Source organism: Poecile atricapillus, chromosome 20, assembly GCF_030490865.1.
Source record: "Poecile atricapillus isolate bPoeAtr1 chromosome 20, bPoeAtr1.hap1, whole genome shotgun sequence".
Classification (NCBI taxonomy): Eukaryota; Metazoa; Chordata; class Aves; order Passeriformes; family Paridae; genus Poecile; species Poecile atricapillus.
In genome coordinates, this window is record NC_081268.1 from 6,317,125 (window position 1) to 6,335,009 (window position 17,885).

Below are 17,885 nucleotides of genomic sequence, written 5' to 3' on the forward strand. Positions count from 1 at the left end.
CTATGGAAGGAAACGTGAAAAAGCTGTTACCAAAATTTAGCTTAGCACAGAGTGTCAGAATTACCTTACAATACACATAAGGTAGGTATAAATTCCTCCATTAAAATGAAACTATAAGTTTATTTGAGCTTTATCTTTCTGCTTAATTATAGGAATTCATCATGATGGAGAATTAAAACAGTCATTAATCCAAATGGCTGCTATCAGGCCTATTTTTTATAAAATAGTATCATAAGCATTCTTAAATACTTAGTAATTAGTATATATCTACCATCTAAAAACAATTTAAAAATATTAAATCAGTACTGTGTCAGTTGCATAATCAAAGCATTCCAGTGCTACAACACTGACTCAGAGACTGTGTTAGACATACAAATCAGAGGGCTGCTGACTGGATTTGGCTGCATAACCACTCTACCTTATGTTCCTGATGTCTGTCTAGAAGGGCTTCTGCCCCAGCCACATCATTGGCAAGTTCATCAGCATTTATGAGAGCCTTCATCTCAGTCACCCAGCTGGTGAGGTCTCTGAAGTCCGCGAGAAAGCGCTGCAGCCTTAGGTAAGCAAAGGAAAAAAGTTATTTGGAATAATTAATTTGCAGAGTTTCTCTCCCCTTTCCCCAAAGCAAGGGTTACAAACATAAAAGCTGTTCCTCAGATACAAATAAAACAGCACAAAAATGTGCTCAGAATATTAAAGAACTAAATATGCTTTCAATCAAAAATAAGTCTTTGGAAGTTATGAAAATGTTGGGTTTTAAATCAATGTCTCAAAGATACAATGTAAGTAATATGCAAAATATAAGTAAAATTAATATTCCTAACAACACACTGAGAACAACAGAAATCAAAATATAGTTCTCACGATAATCCACAGGGCTACTTCTGTCACAACCATAACAGTGTGGGGAGGAGAGAACTGACAGAAAATTTCAACTGCACATGCCTCAGCCTTAAAACAAGCAAACAAATCCTCACATTCCTTCCAGAATGCCTTTAGTTGTTTCCTTTGGCATATGTTTAATACTTATCAGCAAAAGTGATCAGTTTCTGTTTCCTTTTTACATTTGCTGTTAATTGCTCTGAAGAGACTACGGCAGGGAAGGTAAAGATTATTGGTGTGGGTCTCCACTGCCAAAAATTCCACATCGTGGGAAGGAACAAAGGGCAGGAAAACAAAACCAGAAAGGATGTAAACTAACCACCATGTCAGGATTAGTTTGTTTTAGCATGGCTTCTCAACAGTGATTCAACAGGTTATGTTTAAGAGACAAGGTTAGTAGAGACACAAGACTGGATGAAGACAAATTCCACAGCAAAAAAAAAAACCTACCACAGAAACAGGGAATTCATTTGGTCTGGGACAATATATCAAACAATATACTTCAGTCTTCATAGAGACTCTTAAAGACTAGTGAACAGATTTGTAATAAAAGTATTAAAAAAACCTTTTTTTTTTCAGCAAAACTGAAACATAGATAATGTACTTCAAAAGGCACATCTCAACTCAGATGGAGAAAACAGCAAATGTCCTAAAACATCACTGTGTCTAGTTTCATAGTTGATCCACACCCAGAGAATGACAAAAAGCAGCAATAATTTTTCAATCATATAAATATTTATTTTATTACAATAAGTTAGTGTATAATAGAATTTGGTGAAAGAGTATGCTCTGAAAACTTCAGAATCATCCCAACATTTTGGAAACGGCACCCCTTTATTCTCTGCTCTGTCAAATGTGAGCAAGGAGGGAAGCAGCACTGTCCTGCTGCAGTGACCCACCTGTAGGAGTCGTTGAGGCGGGCGTGCCTCTCCGCCGCCAGTGTCCGGATCTGTTCCCAGTTGGCAATGAGCTCCTCCCGTTTCACTTGAATTTGGGAAGCATTTATTGGGTGAGACTGCTGCAAACGGTCAGCTTCTGCACACAGGGCCTTCACCTAAACCCAGGCACAAACTGTGAGTGAGCTTCCATTCTTTTACAAGCCAGTTACCTTGTTTAAACTGTAGGTAAAACACATCTCATGGGGCTACCTTATCTTCCAGAGCTGCCAGGTCTCTTTCCAGGCCTTCGTGCTTGCGCAGTAATGCCTGCACACTGGCTAAGTCTCTGCCAAAATCATCTGAGGCCATCAACTGCCCTTTCTCCTTAATCCAGCTGATTGTTTCATCCACATCCCTTCAAAACAAAGCACAAATTGAAAGCAATTTGTCCTGTGAGGAAAAAGGAAGGAAGCAGGATGCACTCTCATATGTGTGCAAGACGTACTGGCATACAAACCCATATATATAAATACTGCAGCCAACTACAAACATCCTTTAGAAAACAAATAAATAAGACTTTCTTTGCATTTCAATAAACTTTGAAGCATATTAACAGGCCACTGTGATCAGATGCAAACCAGGAATTACAGCACCACTGAGCACTGCCGTGGAGTGGATCCATTTCCCACTCTGGACCCTTCTCCAACTTAATTACAGCAAATCTCAAAATGCTGTAAAATGGAGAATATAAAGACATTGCTAAAATCCTCCAGAACAATTGGGCTGATATCCAATAAAAAAAGCACACCCATTTAGGGTCATCTAGAACAGAAGTAGGGGGAAAAGCCCTCAGATGAAAGGAGAGCAAAACTGCCATTAGCAGGAATGAATAAAACTGACAAGTTCTGAAAAGCTCCATCAGAATGACCATTCTAAAAGAATTGTAGAACAACGAGGTCTTCATTCAGCAAGTCATGCAGAAGAGCAAAGCAAAGCCATAGGAGACAGTAGCTCTTCTCATACTACTGTGTGCAGCTGAATGCATCATTAAACACCCACACAAGGGTTACATCATTCAGCAGATCCAGCCAAGTTCGTACCTGTTGAAACGCTGAACTTCAGCTGCCCCGAAGAGTTTTCCTTGCCTCTGAAGGGCAAGTCCCTTAAGACGCTGCCAGCTTGCATTTACTTCATCTTGTTTGGACTTTATCAGTTCCTCTTCGGGGTGTGTTTCCTGGCAAGCAAAGGAAAAACGCTGTTTTCATATGTTCTTTGGTTTTACATCCATTGACAAAATGCTGCTGGTCTTCAAGAGATCAATTTATAATTTCTGTCCTTTCCAGATGATCACCCAATTCAATAGTTTCCCTGAAATTTCACTGTGCAAACATTCAATACTCTTGTAGTGTTTTCCCTATATGCTAATTAGTCCATGGGAAGAGCACTATAAACAGTATCTTCTTTTTCCCTGGAATGAAACACTTCCTGCCCTGCCTCCATCCTTGATCAGGCCCCAGATATCAAACCAGAAGAGATATCAAACCTCCCTGTCCAAGGGAAATAAATTTGCACCCCAATATGAAGTTTCTCTTACTAATCACTACTCCCCACATTCTCAGAAACATTCCCAGATGGGGCAGTTATTCAGGCTGTTCAGGACAAGTACAAGTGAATCAAATGGCAACCATTTAAGGTGAAGATAGCCAAGCACCCATGTGATGCAAAGCTTAAAGATCTGCCCCAAACCAGGGGGGAAAGAGGGGAGGTTAAAGACAAATGTTTGCTGCAGTAACTGACTTGCCAAGAGAGATTTTCAACATGCATAAATGCTTACCTGGATAAGTTTGCCAGCAAACTGGTTCACCTCATTTACTCTTTCCTCATGAGCTGCAAGGTCTGTCTGGAACTCTTCAAACTTCTTTTGCAAAACTTCAACATGCTCTAAGTCCTGTCCAAGTTCTTCTGATGTCACTATTGCTTCCTAGCACATTGGAAAAAAAAAAAAAAAAAGTTAATTTCAGTATATCCTATGGGAAATCACAATTAAAAATTAGGAAGCAAACTGTCCTAATTTTCAATAGGTCAAAGACAATCACAGTGTTTAAGGTCAGAAACTACAAACTTTCTTCATTAATCTCCATTCCCTGCCCCAACACCTACCCATTATTGCAGAAAATATGCAAGATCACTAAGGGGATTATTTTTTCATCTTCCTTGGTCGTATTAATTTTTCAAGTACAAATTCTTAGCACACAGAGGGACTGGAATTTGTGCCTTTTTACACTGTTTATGGGCATTTGCTGTAGGCTTCTGACACAAGATTTCTGCACAAGAAGTGCAGTGCTGTATTCAGTAACAGTTATACAGTGTTTACAGCTTGAACCCACAGTGATATGAAACAGCAAACCATTATTTACGGAAATCAGTGTGATTATTTTGTGGCTTTTTTTCCTTTTGATACTGTGGTTTGTGGTCTGCTTCCTTTCGAGTTTAATGAATCAAGAGCCAACAGTCCTCCTGCAGTTCATGTCCTTACAATGCATATCTAAGGATATTCCAATCATTTAGTAACTATCTACACACTGATTGCTGCTTGGGCTGGTTCCTTTCTGAAACAAATAGTTTAGAATATTTATTAAAAAAATATTTGCTTTTACATCTTGAAGATTTCCCTTAGAGAAAACTTGAATTTTATTTGACTTCTCAAAGCAAAGAATGGATTAATTGTGCTAAAAGTACTCTCCAACACACAGGCTTCCTCTTAGACTAAGAACTTTTACTGTGGTTGCAGAAGAACAGCAGTAGTTTGCACACTTACTGCTGATGCAACGTGAGTAACTAAATAAAATGTACAGGTCCCTTTACAAGCTTTCTGAGACTACCTGACCTCCAGCAACTCTATGCTGACAGAAATTTTCCACACAAACACATCAAATTTCCCATCAGAGACACAATTAAAGGAGGTAATTATACACCTTATCATTGATCCAGTCCAAGACATCTTCACATTCCCGTAAATATTGCACCAACTTCTGTGCCTGCAATAATTTGACTCCCTTCTCTCTCATCTTTTCCATCAGTAATTCCCATAGTCGGTGCAGCTCCTGCAGTCGAGTCTGAAACAAAAGGATGTTGTTATTAAAATCTCCTGTCAAAGAAGATGAGATGTATTCCCTTCCTGTCCTTAACAGTAGATTTATTTACTTTTCTGAAGTTGTATATCCTAAATCTTACTTTAGACAAAGGGTGAGGGACAACCTTATGATTTTATCTCCAGTAAATACTTTTCAGTTTATGTAAAGTGTTGTAACACAAAATTAGAAATTTCTGAACTGACTATTTAGACAGTTATTACTAATTAATGAAGCTCTCAAATAGTTACCTTTACATAACTATGAGCTAAACATCATGAGATAAAATTTGATTTAAATTCTATGTTAATATGAAGTCATACCAAAAATATGCTGCTCTCCCCTTCAAATGTTCAGTCTTCTATATGAAAGTCAGCTCTCAATAAATGAATTGCATATTCATTTGGGAATTCATTCTTATTTAAGACAACACATTTATTTCAGGTCAAATTTATGCCATTTCACTGTATTTTAACAACTTCTCTTAACACTAAGCAGTTAATATATTTAACTAACATTGTGAAGTGACATGATATGGACATACTAGGAGCAATTATTAGTTTTAATACTGAGTTTCTCTGGCTGCACTTGGCCTTTCAAAACTATTGGGAGCCACTATAAACTTTATAGACAGCAAAAAATAAAACCACACTCCCACACATGCACACAACTTGCAAAACAGGAAAGTAACTGCTCCACCCATTGTCTGTAATTTTGCTCATCGAGACCTGAATCCTGAAAGTAATTCAAGAGAAGCTTTTGAATATCATGGGTGGATACCACTTAATCCACTCAGAAAGTTCAGTTCAGAGGTTTCAAGGGAGGAAAGAGCTCTGAGCACTGCCCAGAAGGATGGTGCAAACTGTCAGCCAAGGAAGGAAGGAGACATTGCAAAAACAAGTTGCACTGCAGAGCCACAAGCTTCACCTACTCGTATGTGGGACCCCACTTGGGTGGCCGTGACTATCGGGCGCTGGGCAGTCCGGTACGGCGTGAAGGACTGAACCAGTAAAGGCAAGTTAGAATGAAATGCTGAACTTATCAATTAAGTTTGCTAATCACTACAAAAACATCTCATCTTGAAACAGTTCTCCTCAGAACCAGATCCAAAAGAAGGTATGAGTTAGGTGCTCATGAAAGAGAAAACCACTAATGAGCTTTACAAATACAAATTTTCTCATGATTTCACTAATCAAATACCTGTAAAATTTTTAAGAGAGGTTTTGAATACAGAGTTACCTGTGTAATCTGAAAGAAGTGCTTAAAGAAAGGCCTATAAGAATGGGGGAGGGAAAAATGCTTCAAAACTCACTCTTATGGTTTCAGATGCAAAATGGCTTTCATTAATCATCTGATTTCCAGTCTCATCCAGTTTAATGATAGCTCCTGAATTGGCCTGCACCTCAGCTTCAAAGGCTTGGTGCTTCTGCAGCTTCCCCTGAAAGGAAAACATCAAAGAATGCAACTGAGATTTGGTGCAGGGACTCCTCCACATTCCCCAGCAGCAAGATTTTAAGTCTGTTTTATGCATATTCAGGACTGACAAACAAACAATAAAACTGCACAGTTGAAATCAGTTGTATTATGTGGTGGATCCACCGGTGGATTCAAACATCCCAGTTTTAGTTATTTCTTTCTTGTGTTTACTCTTGCACATGACAGTGTTCAAACCCTTGAGAACCTGTCAGCTAGTTAAACCCATACAAGCTTATTTTCTACAAATTATCTTTTTTTTTTTTTTTTTTTTTTGTGGAAACAATAAGTGATAATTCACATTTATTCACAGAGTTAAGGCATCCAACAAATTCTAGGATTAAATGAAGTTGGTTTTACACTGTGTTATACTGAGCAACTTTTTCTATACTGATGTAGCATCTAGTCCATTATTAGAAATATTCCAACTACATCAGCAAAAAAGCCAGGCTTTTGAAGAGCACTTTGCAAGGTCATGGGTATTTGCATCCATCTTTCTTCACTCTCAGATCAAGTTTCATTTCTGTGTTTGTTCTATCCCAGTTGATCTGTAACGCCTTAAAATTAATAGTACAGGAAATATAAAGTGGCAAGAGGACTTGCCTGCAAATTGCTTGGATCTTTGTAATTTTCATCAGATGCAATCTGCAGTTTCTCTTGGATCCATTTCTCAAGCTCATCTGCATCACGCTGGAAAAACTGGAATCGATAGGAATCTTCAAGTTTTTGGCGCCTTAGAGAAGAGAGTTCCTTGAACCTGTGGTAACGGTCCAAAACTTGCTGACGCCTCTCTTGGATATCTTCTGCTGTTTCCAACACTTTTACACCACTTGGGTCCATTTTCTGAAAGCAGAAATAAAATCCCATTATGTTTGTCTTACAAAACACTGATAGATCAGGAAGAGATACATGCAGAAAAAAAGCTGATTTTCCAAAATCACATTTGGTTTACTTACAGTCTTTTCTCTGTGTGCAGGTACGTGTATAAAATACAAGTATCTTACATATAAATAAAATCATACTTCTAGCAGAAAGCAGTAAAGGAAAAATTACAAAGACATTTAACACCTATTTGGTTTGGTCAAATATGGCTGCAGTCATATAAAGTCTGTGTCATCTCAAACTGTAGCATGCAAGTGTCCAATACAACAGCTAAAAATGTGGATTTGTGCACAAATGTGTAGAAACAGACATAAAATATTCCTAGTACAAAATACAATACCTTGAAATATTGTATTTAAAATATTCAATACTAAACTAAAGAATATTACTCTTCTTTAAGCAACACTTAAGTGGCCCACATGTATCTATATACACTTACATACATATATAGACCCACATCTCTGTCTGATGCATCTCTTCTTTATTCACTCAATTAAAAAAAGTTACAAACCCATCCTGCCACTCTCTGTATAACCTTTCAAAAGCCAGTAAGAGGCTTCACAGATCTCGCCTTAGACAACTAAGTCAAGGAGCATTTTGCTTAACCAATGATCTCGCTCTGACTGAAAATCCTTCCATATTGCCTTATGTACTTAAACCTAATATTGTTACCACAGGCAGCAAAGACCTGACTACTTATCTGCTTTTTCTCTTTTTTATTAAAATTGCAACAACCTTAATTTTCAGTTTCTAATCTTTCAAAAAGCAATTTTATTTTTATTAAAAGATCTGGGCACTAGAATAGAACCAAAATACAAATTTTAAAAGTGGAACTATTATTATCATTGAAGTTTGAATATTTAACCTCTTATTTAACAACTAACTGCATATCAAGAGGTTGCTGCAACAAACACTCTGTGCCTGAACAATTTAGCAATTAATGTCTTCATGTACAAGCGTTTACATGAGTCACTCAATGCTTTTCTACCATCAACTCTGCAATCTCCAAGCTAAAGGTACTTCTCCTCAATCCTACCAGACAGGGAAGAAACCCAGACTAGAACTGCAGACTAAAAGGCATAGGCAATCAATTAAAATACATCAATAAATATTAAATTGTTATTTAGTCATTAGTTAGCTGTATGCTTTAATTAGACATGTATCTTGAATAATTGTATGGAAAACTCCACAGGTTGGAAAGTGATCTACAAGGGCCATGTTTCCAAGCACTTGTAAAAGGACAATCTGATAGAAAGGAACATATGGGGACGAATCCACACATTCCTGAGCTACCCTTCCAAGGTCCCCACCCTCCAGAGGACAGCCGTGCCAGCAGCACTCCATGCTCCCATGAACTCTGAGCCCCAACTGCACTGCGGCACTTGCAGGAAGGAAACAAATTCAGCTTTGCTTTTTCTTCCACTCATTACTGTCAAAAGAGGGCAAGGAAAAAACCACCCCGGTGTGTGCAGACTGTGTTACATAAACGAAGCCCAGGTTTTGCCTGGCAGTGCTACCAAAATCTCCACTTGATTAGTGTATCTGAGTATTAAAAGCTCAAACCTCTGAACATAACTCGAGCTCAAGCACAGATACGGTTCCCTGAGAAAGCAGCTGTTTTTTCCAGCAGTCTTTCAAACAGCGTTTTTCCTCCAGGAAAGGAAACTATTGCTAAAAACTTCCTTTCCTCCCTGTCATGCTGTGTTTGAATCCCAACAACACTTCTTCTAAACTGCATTGTGTTCCAGAATAACACAGTGGCAGCTGGTCTAATGTACTGCATGGCTGGAGCCCCTCTGCTGATTCTGGTTTTAGGCAGTGCTCAGAGAAAATTAAATCCTGGTCAGTCTCTGGAACACTGTACACTCATTCACTGTACAATACAACTCAGCTTGCATTTCAATATTAAAAATAACCTCCGCAAAGTGATTTGAAAACATTTTAAATTACTTATTTACATTATTAATCTAGGGAAATATTTAAATTATTTAAATTATCATTTCAAACATTGTTACAGTATTGAAAGCCAAATGGGAGACCTTCTGTAATTTACCCTGGGAGCTGGTTTGCCTCTCACCACACAAGCCAGGCAATCTGGCTCCTCTTTTTGCTGGAATTGGTTAAAAGAAAGGCTCCTTTTGTAACTACAGTGGAGCGAGTCAATTGTAAAAGAAGTGCTTTAGTGTAGCAATAATGGACTGTTCTTCCTGCAGCCCCAGCCGACGTCAGCAGTGTCTGTGCTGCCAGAGCCACCAGGGAGCTCAGAACTCAAAAGTCATGGATGCTGCAGAACAATGCAGTCTCCCTCCCTCCTCCCATGTATCACCTCCAACAGCAGCACTCCCTGGAATACCAAGCACTCCTCCAAGACATTCCCAGAACTTCCCAGTCCAACTACAGCGTTTGAAGACACCTAGGATACACCTCTGCACTTCTTGCACGAATCCCACCAAGTGAAAGTTGTGCTTTGTGTTTTGAAGGTGAAAAGCACTGGGATGTGACTGTGCCAGGCTGTCCCCAGATAACCAGTGTCATCCCTCCGGCCCCACCCGGCACAGCCGGCGCAGGGCGATAAGAACGGGGCTGAGGGAACTTTCCAGGCCCCAGACAGTGGGTCTGGGCTGTTCAGGTGACATTTCATTCCTCCTTTCATGCTGTAAGACTGACATTAGATCAGCTTATGTCTTAACTCAAAAAATCAGAAGTGCTTCTTCACACTGGACTGTTTTGGTGATGTTACTCAAAATGGAAAAAAAACCCAGCCGACAAAAAGTAGTTAAATTAAGGGAAAAAACCTGAAACAACAAAACAAACTCATTACTCTCATCCTTCCATCTATGCCTTCCCCAGTCAATACAAATTATACATAACAGCACACTAAAATATACAGCTGCAGGTATTTACAGACACTGCAGTGCAACAATGATGATGTCAGCAACACCATTCAAGTTCGGGAACAGCGGAATTGAGGTGGGTTCAACAGGAATTACAGTGGTGCCACACAGCAGAGCTGTCAGCATTTCTCTTACCAAAACATGTTTTCAGGGATTTAAAAGCACAAATGTGAAATACATTCAGTGCTAGGCAGAAGATTTTAGTGTATTTTTAAAATCAATTACATGAAGCTTAAAAAAATTAAATTCCTTTGCCTGGAAAACTATCATATATCAGTATATAAAGATCTTCAGAAGTAGTAAAATAATTTTCTCTTAAGACAAGTCCTGATGTGTTACATATATTCAGCATACATCACCTCAGCAGTAGCCTGCAACAGAAATATTTTCCCTACCAAAACGTTCCTGCTTCCCAAGTATGCACAAATGAACAGCTCAATGCATTTTTTTTTTATGTTCATCAACATCACACATCGTCAATCTCGTCTAAAGAAGATTTAACTGATAGCAGCTACTCCCTCCTGGGGAAGGGGAACAGATTGCTGATCTTTCTTCTTTAGGCAGAAAGTGGATGTGAAAATAACCTTCAAAAGGATGGAGGAAAAGAAAAAAAGCACATACATTTTCCCCAGATTTCATTTCTCCCATTCACAGCTCCCTCAAAACACCAGGGAAGAAACAAACCACCATGACTGCCTGGTTTAGGGAAGTCCATAAGTTCTTGTACTGCTGGAAAATCAAAGAGAATCCTTCTGAAAACATGCACTGCAAAGGGAGCTTGAGCATGTTGTGTTACAGAGAAGGAGTTAAAGAATGCCATATCCTATCCTAGAGATCTAAAACACTATTGGGACAAAATTAATGCCTGGCTTTTTGGTCTGCTGAATTTAACTGTACAAAATAAAGACATTTTAAGGTTAGACTATATGCAGAACACTATGTCCAAATATGCTATTAAGGAAGGTCACTAACAGCCCCAAACCTCCACAAATTCCAAGCCAGAAAAATCAGTCAAGCACTGCAGTACCAAAAAAAAACCAAAAAACAAACCAACAACCCACCAAAAAAACCCCAAGATGTGCTGAAGTTGCTGTTTGGTGCTGTAGACTCCTACAGACTAACCACAGTGCAGGTAAAATCCAAACCAGCCCCAAAAGCAGGTAACACAGGGACACAGAAATTGTCACATTAGAAGAAAAAATAAATGTAAATTATTTAAACCAAAGTGTTTGCAAAGCTGATGATTTAGGCTGACAAGAGGGTTTGAGCACAGCCTCAACTATGCACTTTTGAAATATGAAGACCTGTTCATTTTTAGCCATTTAATCCTAAAATCTCAATTCCACTATTTAAATAAGAGTAGTTGAATTGTTTATTTGAATTTGGTGTTTTTACATAGAAGGGGGCTTTTTTGGATTTGTTTTTGCTTCAACATCACAGACCTTTGATTAAAGTATCCAGGGCTGGCAAGGACTGCACTCTGCTGAGACTCCTGAGAAAGCAAATTACCTTGACTGCATTGCAGAAATGCAGAGTTTACAGGTAATGCAAGATTATATAATTAACCCCTGTGTTTTTCATCCCTATTTTGTTATCTTTCCATTATAATTTTAATTGCAGTATAAACATTTACATCACTACTATTTCCAAATAAAATCCAGTTGCTTGTGTTCCCCAGCTGAAGTCTGATCCATACATCCTGTTTATTTTACCACCACTGAAACAGAAGCATCACTGTGTGCAAACAGTTACACCACAACAACTCAAGGATTATAAATTTGTGCAAGTGGATGAATAGGAACCAAAGCCAACTTAGAACGCACAATGTTCTACACTTTAAATCTCCTCACGGTTGATTTGCAGATGCTATAAAGAAAAAGATTCTGCTCAAGTACATTTTAAAATAAAAACCTCTTGGAAAATTAATCAGTATCAAAAATAATCAGTACTGATTATATTGAACTATAATCTCCTAAAAAATGTTCACACATCATGCATCACAGACAGAAATTAGGCAACTCAAAGTATTAAAGGAAAGACAGATCAGACTCACACTAAGTGCAAATAAAGCACCTGCTGTATAGAATAAATACAAACGAGTGGCTTTTGTTACAAACAGGTCACTGCAATAAAGGCAGGCAAGTGTGGCAAAGGCACTTCATGCATTACGGAAAAATACCTGGACTTTGACTTTACGAAACGATGACAACATGATGGAAGAATGTAGAGTCTAAAAGGGAGGGGGAAATCAAGATAACATTCAACTAATGATCAGCATAAGGATATGGCTGAAATTTTTCTGTCACAGTACCTGTTAATCACTTTCCTTTTGCTTCCTTGTCACATAAAACAATTTGGTGTTAGTGTTACCCGAGCTATTGAAAATGACAGACCCCCCTCATGCAAAAAGGTTACAATACCAACAGGACAACTCAGTTAATTCAGTACTACTAACCTTTCCAGCTAGTTCAAAACAAACCAAAAAACTACCATCATCTGAAGGTCAAAACAGAAAGCAAAGCAAGTTATCTGGACTTGGCAAATGACGGTTCTTGCTTCAGCATAATGAAGCGTGACAGCTTAATTTGAGGACACAAATTCAATCAGAAGGTTTGGAATGTAAGTATCTATAAAAATGTTCATTTTCAATTGCTACAACAAAAAATGTACAAGTAGCACTTGTGACAGAAGGTATTTTTTGAGACGTAGCTGTTAAGCGAGTCCAACCCACTGAATTTTCAGCTGAAAATGTCCTTGCATTCCCCAACCCTATGGACATGCTGCAATTCCTCCATGGAAAACTGCAGCAGTGTGTGTGTGCCTTTGTGCCTGCTGGAGCTGCGGAGGTCTCTGTGACATTTGCACAGCTTCACCTGTGTCAGCTGCAGCAGGGAGCCGGCACATTTCCCCTCTGCTGGACCCATGGGCAGCCCTGGGAGCACAGCCCGGGCCGTGCTCGCACAGTCTGTCTCCATCCACGGCATCTGCAGTCTGCTCCACCCCATTCTTCTGCTGCCTACACTCACTCCAGGGACAAATGGAAAAAACAAACTCCCACACTACACTAACAAGTAGAGGAGAAAAGGGAGGAATTCATATTATTTCCTCTGATAAAAGGGAAGTGATCAATTGTCTCCAAAAAGCAATGTATTTATGACGAAAACAGTTACAACCCCATAAATACATTAAATGGACTAAAAAAAGGCAGTGAAAATACCAAGTTATTTGTGTTAAATTACTAAGGTTAGCTGTAAATGTCATAGTTGAGAAATACAAATTTCTCACCAAGAGGTACCACCCTCCTCCTTAATTCTCCTCCAAGAGAATTAAGGCCTCTCTTATCCTACAGCTGTGCAGGAGAAAAATGTGCAAAAAATGCTTAAAATGTGTAAACGTAACCACCATTTTTGTTATTCTTGCTACCTTTGTTATGAAAAAATCAACCAGAATCATGTTTAACTTCCTGAACTACAGATCTCATATAAGCATTACAGCTAAATCCCTTTCTTTAAATAAAATTTTGATTTCAGTCTGACCAATATGGATAGTGTGGCTTTTTATTTCAACAAGAACTGAAATAAACGACTTCTTGTGAACAATGTAACCTGTTATCTTGGATCAAGTATTTGCTACAGCTTAACAATTCCATTATTACAGTTACAGATCCTGCACACAATGCAGCAGAAAGCAACCCATTTCCAACCTTCTGTCCATTATTTTCTCTGCACAATCCATAAATAAGGACAAATGAAGATTTCAAGGAAGAACTCTCTGCTACTTGTATATAAATGCATGAAAATCCCACAGTGGGATTTAAAATTTCTTTTGAACAAATCTGAATCCCTGACTAAGGCCTTTCAGGGAACACAGTCATTGGAATCTTCTGGCACTTTGCTGAAAACAAAAATGCCAAAAGAAAATGGATTATTTGTTTCCCAGAAAGATACAGAACCATATCAGGCTGAGTTGGCTTTTTTTGGGTTGGTTTTTCTCTTTTTTTTTTTTTTTCCCCTGATATGTTCATTCGCCATCTCCAGACAACTGCTCTTCAAAACCTATTTAAATATGTATGAAAGACTGCTCAAAAGTCACGTACATTTTCGACTGGAACACGAACCTGGTATATGATAAAGCAGCTACAAAAAAATCCTGAACAGCCAATATGAGCCTGCTGAAAAAATATACAATGATAATTGCTTGGTTTTCCTTCAATATCAGGGAAAATGGTTGCCCTATTGGCACATATTTATGACCCAGCAATGCAGATTTATATTGTTATAGCCAGGTAAGGTGTATGCGGTTCACAAATTGAGAAACACTTGACTTGGATTTATTTTAAATTACAAAAAAAAACCAAAAACAGCAACAAAAAAACCCCAAACAACCAGGGCAGGGACAAATCCTGATTCTTTTACAAAGGAAGCAGTAGACCTTGCCCTACATACAAAGTAACACACATAAGAAAGGAACAGAGGTCGGGAGATTCCGTTGAAATGCCTCCCTGCTTGTCAGCTCTGCTGAGCCACCCCCGTGTCCGTCCCTGCCCGGAGACCCCCGGGCCCTGCGGAGCGGGCTCTCCCCGCTGCCCCGGCCCCTCCATCGCTCCTTCCTCCTCCTCGCCGCATCTCCTGACCTTGGACAGGGCTGGGCAGCCGCGGGAGCCATTGCTGTGCGATGGTTCCCGGCGCCGCGGAGCGCAGGGGGCTCCATCCCCCGGGAATTCTCCCCGGGAAATGCTGGGCGGCACCCCTGAAGGGACGGGCGGTCACGGCAGGGGCTGTTACCGCCGGGGATGTTATTTTCCGCCTGTTTGTCCCTCCCCGGGGCGCTGAATGGGATTCCAGCCGCGGGTCGCGCTGCCCACGGCGACTACGGCCGCTCCCTGCCCGCCCGCCCTTCACCCGCGCCGCGCCCCCGCCCTTCGCTCCGATCCGCTCGCCCGAGGGCCGCGGGGAGACCCCGGGCCCGGCTCTGCGGCGCACCACGATAAAGAACCGCTCGGCGGATACAGAGATGGCGAGAACGAGCGGCGGCAGGGACGTCCGGGGAGGCAGGGCCGGCCTCAGCTTCCCCCGGCTCACCCGCACACCTGTGCCCGGCTGTGCGTACGGGGCTGGGTGAGCCCGAGCGGGGCGCGGTGAAGGCCGCGCGGCGCCCCCCGCCCACTCTTCGCCCTATCCCCTCACCGGGTCTGTGGGTGAGCAGAGACCTCCCGCCGGCTCCTCGCCCTCCGCCACGGACCGCGCGAGCCTCCCGCGCCCGCCCTTTTATAACATAGCCGGAGGTGACGTAAGCGCCCCAGAGCTGCCCTGCTCGGTCGGAAAGAGCCGAAGGACTTCGGAAAGAATCGGGAAAAGGGAGGCCACGCCCACCCGATGTCCGCCGGTGAACGATGGGGATCGGAGAGAACCGAGTGAGTCCGGAAAAAGGCGAGCAGCTCCGGAGAGACCGAGGTGTTCGTAAACAGCCTGGGAGAGGGTCCGGAACGGAACGAGGGGTTTCGGAAGGAACCGAGCGCTTCCGGAAAGAGCCGAGCGGAGGAGGACGGCGCAGAGGGCATTCGTGCCCTGTAGGGACCGGCCTCGGGCACCACAAAAATCACAAGATTAGAGTTAAGGTTAAAATGTCGGCGCAGAGGGTCGGCAGAGGGGTCTCTGCCCCCTTCTCCAGCGTCAGGGTCAGTTTGGTTCTCAGTGAGTCGAAGTTCTGCGCCTCAGTGATGGGGACAGGTCCCCTGTGCAGCATCCAGCCACTGTCAAAGCAGCAGCGCTGTTAGTTTTGTTTTATACTGATATGTATTTATATATATGTATAATACACACCGCCCACACACACACACACACAGATATATATATATAAATTTTATATTCAGATGTATAGGTAAGAGTGGTTGCCTGAAGCACCATGCAGTGTCACCCAGAAGCCTGGCAAGGACACAGCATCAAAAGGCAGCAAGAGCCTGTCAAGGGAAAGCTATTTCTGAAAAGCTGATGCATAAATTCAAAGGAAAATGAGCCTTTAGCATTAAATCAATGTTTAAAATAGACACATTCTACTCTAAAAAAAATTAAATAATTAGAGATTGGAGGGCTGGAAGGCAGCAGGAATGTTATTGGCTCAAAGTGGTGAGTGGGTTTGATGGCTGTGTGAATTAATAACACTTTGAGTGAAGTACTTAATTGGAAGCACAGGCACTTATGGTGACATTGCATCCCTGGGACTGCCTGGAACTTCTGTCTCCAAGCAGGAGTCTGACTCACATCAACTTTGATGCATCTCATCCTGAAGGCACAGTATTTCCACATCTGCAGTGCTCTCCTTGGTCATATTTGATATCAACACATGTAAAACTACCAGGGATATATGCATATGACCTTATTTGCAGTGCATCTTCACAACACCAACTGGCTAACATCCAAACCTGCTAAAATGATAAAAACAAGTCAAACATTCAGCTCAAGCAGCAGACACAACCTCAAGCTACATCTAAAAATAAATATTGATTCTCATCAAGCACACACATTATTTAGAAAATCTTACTAGTATTTTTAAGATAGTAGATGTGTGGATGCTCTTACTGAAGCAGAAAAGGATATCTTGTTTTTTTTTATGAAAATATATACTTTTATTTACCCCACAAATGTTAGAAACCCCAAGTAGCTGTCAGCAAAAAAATAAGTATTGTATTTCACAAGTACATCATCAAATTCTTCCTTGGGTTTGGCACAGGCAGACAATTGTTTCTAACAGACAGGACCAATTACTGTCTTGGCAAAGTAAATCTCCACCATAATTATGGATATGCAATATATAATTAAAACATCTCCACTCAGTACATTTTCAAGTATACTAATAAAAGTTGCATTGCTTCAGAGTTATCTGGCAAAAAGGACACCAGGAGAGTATTTCCAATTTCCCAGAACAATCACAAGGTAACAGTAGTCAAAAGTGTTCCAGAGTCAGTTTACAAAATACATAAACCAAATGCAAATTTTACTTAGGTACTAGACATTTTAAAGACAATCTTAAGGGTTTTACAGTCCTGAATTCCAAAGCACGTTACAACCTTTTCTCAGAAATCTCAAGAACTATATAGAAAATCAAATTCACATTCTCATACGACCTCAACTCCATGTTTTACAGCTTTAAACCCTGGCACCTCTAGGAAAAACAAACCCCAGTCTGGTAAAAACAACATTTTCAACTTACAACAGTATAGTGACAGAATAATTAACTACCTTGTATTACCCAGAAGTAAATTTTCTCATTTTAGAGGTCACCAAAAAAGTTCAAGGACAGCCCACTGCAAATCCAACAGATTTCCCATCTCCTGTATTCATCAAGGAGCTGTGGATTTTCTTGACTGTCCCTCTCCAACAGAAAAAAACAACATAGTATTTTTATTGTATTCTTTCTCCCACAAACCTTTTGGAGGAATGAGTCTACCTCCTTTCAACCCAGTCCTGCCTTCTGGAGTGAAATTACATCCAAGGGAGACAAGTGTCAGCACTGCTCAACCTTTACCAGCCTCACCACAGATTTTAGATGATGTTGAGACAAACACGTCCATCAGTATAATTACAGCTCAATTATAAAAGATGTATGAATTACAAAAATAAAGTTCTAGCAGTAAGTTTGATATTGATTATGCTGTTAAGAGTTCATAAAGCTGTGAGGTATTTTCACTTCCATGAGCTGAACAGTACTGTGCAATTTTTCAGTCCAAGGGCCTCTGGCGCCATCAG

At 40.5% G+C, this 17,885-nt stretch overlaps 1 protein-coding gene across 8 annotated transcripts in view; it reads right to left on the reverse strand.

Annotated features, from left to right (window-relative positions):
• Positions 1 to 15,436, reverse strand: part of SPTAN1 (spectrin alpha, non-erythrocytic 1) — a 45,953-nt gene extending 30,517 nt beyond the window's left edge. Inside the window, exons 1-12 of one of the 8 annotated variants that reach the window (XM_058853592.1) lie at positions 15,327 to 15,348; positions 14,258 to 14,311; positions 12,320 to 12,370; positions 6,968 to 7,207; positions 6,204 to 6,329; positions 5,823 to 5,891; positions 4,736 to 4,876; positions 3,595 to 3,741; positions 2,861 to 2,994; positions 2,031 to 2,175; positions 1,782 to 1,936; positions 419 to 554 (exon numbers count right to left, since the gene is read on the reverse strand). In XM_058853592.1, coding sequence (XP_058709575.1) covers positions 419 to 554; positions 1,782 to 1,936; positions 2,031 to 2,175; positions 2,861 to 2,994; positions 3,595 to 3,741; positions 4,736 to 4,876; positions 5,823 to 5,891; positions 6,204 to 6,329; positions 6,968 to 7,207; positions 12,320 to 12,352 — 1,326 coding nt within the window. In that variant the 5' untranslated portion in view covers positions 12,353 to 12,370; positions 14,258 to 14,311; positions 15,327 to 15,348. Of the gene's footprint in view, positions 1 to 418; positions 555 to 1,781; positions 1,937 to 2,030; positions 2,176 to 2,860; positions 2,995 to 3,594; positions 3,742 to 4,735; positions 4,877 to 5,822; positions 5,892 to 6,203; positions 6,330 to 6,967; positions 7,208 to 12,319; positions 12,371 to 14,257; positions 14,312 to 15,326 lie in introns of all 8 variants that reach the window. The other 7 variants (XM_058853594.1, XM_058853595.1, XM_058853596.1 and 4 more) reach the window with 7 other exon arrangements.
• Between the last annotated feature and the right edge of the window lie 2,449 nt (positions 15,437 to 17,885).